General features: G+C 40.3%; 1 protein-coding gene across 2 annotated transcripts; it reads left to right on the top strand.

Moving 5' to 3' along the window:
* The first annotated feature begins 1,618 nt into the window (after positions 1-1,618).
* Positions 1,619-4,695, top strand: LOC143850757 (polyol transporter 5-like). Of its 2 annotated transcripts, none has more exons than XM_077360005.1 (4): positions 1,619-1,850; positions 2,479-2,719; positions 2,992-3,292; positions 3,625-4,695. In XM_077360005.1, the coding sequence occupies exons 1-4, from the start codon at positions 1,718-1,720 to the stop codon at positions 4,519-4,521; spliced, it is 1,572 nt and encodes a 523-aa protein (XP_077216120.1). In that variant the 5' UTR covers positions 1,619-1,717; the 3' UTR covers positions 4,522-4,695. The 2 variants fall into 2 exon arrangements, with proteins under 2 accessions (XP_077216120.1, XP_077216121.1); XM_077360006.1 differs by lacking the exon at positions 1,619-1,850 and adding an exon at positions 1,910-2,250.
* Positions 4,696-5,033: the final 338 nt, after the last annotated feature.

Genomic DNA, 5,033 nt, shown 5'->3' on the forward strand with positions numbered 1-5,033 from the left:
GAACATTTTGAAAAGCTCCAAATAGCCCTTTTAGAGGATTAGTAACTTGTTTTTCAACCATGAATTTACCTAGAAATTTCATTGATGCTGAGAAAAAACACAAGAGAGGAACCCTTAATTTTTTTAAGGGATTAGGAATTTAGATGCAAGAATCTTGAGGGAAAACAAATTTCTAGGGAAAGTTTTTGCTTTACACGATTTAGTTGAAAATGAAATGATCATGGCTAATTTGGACAGATATTATCATAAATTGTTACTCCATCTAAATAAAATTTGAATAGGGTCGGTTCCAATTAAAATTATCTTTCTCTTGTTTTAAAGAAAAAGCAGGAAATTTTAGAAATATTTTTCCTTTCCTAACTTTTCCACAAAATTTGTGGCATAATTCAAGCGTGGTACACATCACTTGATAACATTTGTTAGGTCATGTATCAGCTATGTACATATGTTTTCATCGCAGTGAGACACGTGTAACTGATACATTTCATTACTTTGTCCTGTCCGTTGGATCACATTAATTTCACTCTTTTCTATGCTGATCCTGACCGTACATATGGTTTACATACTATAGACCTAGCAAAAAGTGACCCGTACCCGCGAGTCCACACGGCCTGCCCCTTAACAAGTCTGGGTCGCTAAATTAGTGACTGTTGAAATTCGACCCAGCCCATACGGGTCCCATCAAAACTGGGCCGGGATGGCTAAACCCACTGGTGCCCGTAAATACCCAAATGATCGAGATTTTATATGGTGTAAGCCCTTATAGTCCTGGTTTTTTTGTTTTTCCAGAAAGTACTCTACGGACAACATCATATGATGATCTAAACCGTCCCTATGGTGGAACACAATGTAAATAGGTTGTGCCCCAAAAATCATTTCCATAGGATGATCCTAGCCCTTTGATCTAAAGAGCGGTTTCCATAAATAATAATATGCAATTCCTCCATAGATCAGAGGGCTAGGATCATCCTATGGAAATGATTTTTTGGGCACAACTTATTTACATTATGGCCCATCACATGGACGGTCTGGAACATCCTATAGTCCGGGAATAAAAACAGCAAAAAAAGAAAAAAAAAAAAAAAAAAACTGGATGGCCCATATGCGTGGGGTGTCTGCCTGTCTGGGTTCACAAAATGGTGACGCTTAAGATTATGGGCCATTTGTGACCCGGCCCATACCACCTGGACCCGTACGGATTAGGTGAAACCCGATCCGGCCCACCCATTTGCCAGGTCTAACATACTGGTTGAGTGGTTGAAGCCCATCCTCTATTGGTAGGACGATAATAGCCTCCCAAATAGAGTAGTAAACAATAATGATAGAGGCCCAATATTTTGATGATGATCTGATCGTCCACGTGTCCAATAAAGGTTCTCCGTCAGACGAGGTTTCCAGGAACCTAACTCTCGAACCCTAACGAGCAACTTCTGAGTGTAAGAAGATAGCAACGCAGAGAGAAAATCGGCAAAAGGGCAAAATTGTACACACAAACTGTATCAAAATATGGCATAGAGCAGGGATATTGTTGTAAATTCACATTTGAATTCAATTCGTCCACCTTGCGTGAACCTATTAGATATTATAGTCTATTAAAAGTCCAACTTGACCTGTGAGCTTTGTCTATTTAAACTCTACAAGGAGTAACAATGGCTACTTGAACAACTCTCCTCTTTGGAAAATCTCATTGTTTCTACAAAGAGATTTTAAAAGAGAAATGGCAGAACAGAAAGTTGAGAAGATGGCCGATTTCCCGGCCATAGAGACGCCGGAGAAGAAGCCCAAAAGGAACAAATATGCCATAGGATGTGCTATCCTTGCTTCCATGACTTCCATTCTCTTGGGTTATGGTTAGATTTTTTTTTTTTTTCCTATGATAAAAATGGGGCTTTGGTTTTAAGGCCATGTTTGATAACCATGAGAGTTTTTTCCACGGAATATTAGTTAATCAAGTTGTGGGAGAGAGACAAGGAGGGTGGGAGAGGTAGAGAAATGAGAGGTCATGAGTGAGGAGAGGATTATAAGTGGCTGAAAAACAAGGAAAATGAAAAACTCTACTCAACATAAAGTTTTATTTTTCCTTATTTTTCATCCACTTTGCACCATCTCCTCAATCATTTCCTCTCAGTTCTCTCCCTCTCCCACTCCCCGGCCCTACCCTTCTCTCAATCCTTGATAAGCTAATACTTCATGAAAAAAAAAAAATTTCATGGTTACCAAACATGGCCTAAAACTTTAGAATAATTCAAGGTTTATCATTCTAGAAGAAAAGATAACTTTTTTTTTCATTTTATTAATTTAGAAGAAATGGGTAGTTGTTTTTTTATATATTATGAGACTTGAAGCTATATTATAGACCGTTTCTTCATTCTATGTATCTAAGTTTTGCTCTTACTATTATCTTGGCTGTTATTTGTCTGTCTTATCATCATTGAAATATCTGACTCTCTTTCTTTTTGTTTCATGTTTGTTATTCAGATATTGGTGTAATGAGCGGAGCTATATTGTTCATCCAAGATAATCTGAAGATTGGCGACGTAAAAGTACAACTCCTTGTTGGTAGTCTTAATGTCTACTCTCTAATTGGATCGGCGGCTGCCGGAAGAACGTCGGACTGGATCGGCCGGCGATACACTATCGTCTTTGCTGGAGTAATCTTCTTCTTCGGAGCTCTAATGATGGGCCTTGCGCCAAATTACGCCTTTCTAATGGTCGGAAGGTAACCAATTACTCCAAAAGCTTAAACTATTAGAGATGGCGTTAATTAATCTTTTTTTACTTTAACAATCTGCTTCATGTGTGACCCCTCTATAGGATTGGCCTACACGTGGCACATGTAGTTCCTCTTTTGGGTTGGCGATTGCATGTGGATCTTTAATATGAAGGAGTTTTGAAACCAGGACCCTTGCTCCAATACCATTTAAAACAACCAATTACCCCAAAAGCTTAAGAAGTTGGAGATGGCGTTAATTAATATTTATACTTTAACAGGTTTGTTGCTGGGATCGGCGTGGGCTACGCTCTCATGATTGCACCCGTCTACACCACCGAGCTATCCCCTGCTTCGTCTCGTGGCTTTCTCACCTCCTTCCCTGAAGTATTCATCAATGGAGGAATTTTGCTTGGATACCTCTCGAATTACGCCTTTTCAGGGCTCCCCAATCACCTCAACTGGCGATTGATGCTCGGAATCGGTGCAGTTCCATCCGTTTTCATAGCCGTCGGTGTCCTAGCTATGCCTGAGTCCCCACGGTGGCTCATTATGCAAGGCCGCCTTGGGGATGCTAGACGGGTAATGATAGGCTTTAACACTTTTGATGATAACTTTTTGTAGAAAACTCTGACTGACTAATTAACCGTTTTCTTTTCTGTAAACTAGAGTAAAAAAATTTTTGGCATACGTTTTGACGAAGGCACTACTTGAATTGCAGGAATTTTTTAGAAAAGTTTGGAAAGGAAAAAAATTCTTAAAATTTCTTACTTTTTTACACACAAACGTGTGCCAAAGAATTTTTTTTTTTTTTTTTAAGGGATTTCTTACTTTTTCTACACCATATATTGGTGGCTCTGAATTCTGATACTACTTGCTAACCCATATTTTGATTTACACATTCCAACGTACAGGTACTTACCAAAACCTCTGATACCAAAGAAGAAGTCGAATTGAGGCTTGCAGACATCAAAGAAACTGTAGGAATCCCCGCGAATTGCACCGATGATGTGGTCTCGGTGCCAAAGCGCAGCCATGGGGAGGGCGTGTGGACAGACCTCTTGATTCGGCCAACCCCATCGGTTCGCCGGATTCTCATTGCAGCTGTCGGAATTCATTTCTTCCAACAAGCCACCGGCATAGACGCCGTCGTCCTCTACAGCCCACGCGTCTTCAAAAAGGCCGGAATTAAGAAAAACAACCACCTACTCGCGGCCACGGTCGCAGTAGGCTTCACCAAAACATGTTTTATCTTAGTTGCTACATTTCTACTAGATAGAATTGGAAGGCGGCCCCTCCTTCTAACGAGTGTGGCAGGAATGATCGTCTCGCTTGCCGGATTAGGTTTTGGATTAACGATAATTAATCAAAATCCCGATGAGAGGATCATTTGGGCGATCGTAATTTGCATTGTAACAATATTAGCTTATGTCTCATTCTTCTCGATCGGCCTCGGGCCGGTCACTTGGGTATATAGCTCCGAGATCTTCCCGTTGAGGCTCCGCGCTCAGGGAACTAGTATGGGTGTGGGAACAAATCGCTTGGTAAGTGGTGTAATCTCCATGACTTTCTTATCTCTATCAAAAGCCATTACAATTGGAGGGAGCTTCTTTTTGTTCACTGGCATTGCGATCGTTGCATGGATTTTCTTCTACACTTTTCTTCCTGAGACTCAAGGCAAAATCCTTGAAGATATGGAGACTCTGTTTGAAAAATCCATATGGAGATCAAAATTGAAACGCGGAGGAAACACTAGCCAAGTTCAGCTAGGACATGTTGAGGCTGCAAGTAATGGCAATGCTCACCAGTAAATATTGTATATTGTGAGGTTATTTTGGAAAATTTCATGTAAAATTGGACAATTGGGGCTTCCTCGATGTCTCAAATTGATGAAAGAAGAAGGGCAAAATGTGGTGGGAAAAAGTGTTTAACATAGACCGATAAAGAGTGTTGAAAAATTGAATAGAAAATGCTTCTCACTGGAATTTCCCCTTTGTTTTTGTTACTTCCACCCTCCTTATATTTTCGTTCTCTCATTTGTCCATATAGCTCAGAACGGTCTGCAGGCCGCAGTAGTTTTGCTACAATAAAGGAAGGGAGATGATATTTTCACCTCCTCTTCAGTACGCATTCTCCACCCCTTATAACATGAACAACGGGCAACCCTTAACTCTTTTTGACATCAAATCACGTTAAAAGGGGGGCGAATGCGTACTCCGGGGGGGGTGAAAATATCATCACCCTAAAGGAATATAGTGGAAGAGACAAAAAAACAAAACAAAGAAAAAGGTCATAATTGTTAACTTACCAACTTCTCCATAAG

Source organism: Tasmannia lanceolata, unplaced genomic scaffold, assembly GCF_043159265.1.
Source record: "Tasmannia lanceolata isolate RefF3 unplaced genomic scaffold, GAP_Taslan_0.1 ptg000018l, whole genome shotgun sequence".
Classification (NCBI taxonomy): domain Eukaryota; kingdom Viridiplantae; phylum Streptophyta; class Magnoliopsida; order Canellales; family Winteraceae; genus Tasmannia; species Tasmannia lanceolata.

Coding starts and splice junctions, on each gene's coding strand:
- LOC143850757 (XM_077360005.1), top strand. CDS start 1,718: ATGGCAGAACAGAAAGTTGAGAAGATGGCCGATTTCCCGGCCATAGAG. Junction 2,720..2,991: donor GCCTTTCTAATGGTCGGAAG/GTAACCAATTAC, acceptor ATACTTTAACAG/GTTTGTTGCTGGGATCGGCG. Junction 3,293..3,624: donor GCCTTGGGGATGCTAGACGG/GTAATGATAGGC, acceptor TCCAACGTACAG/GTACTTACCAAAACCTCTGA.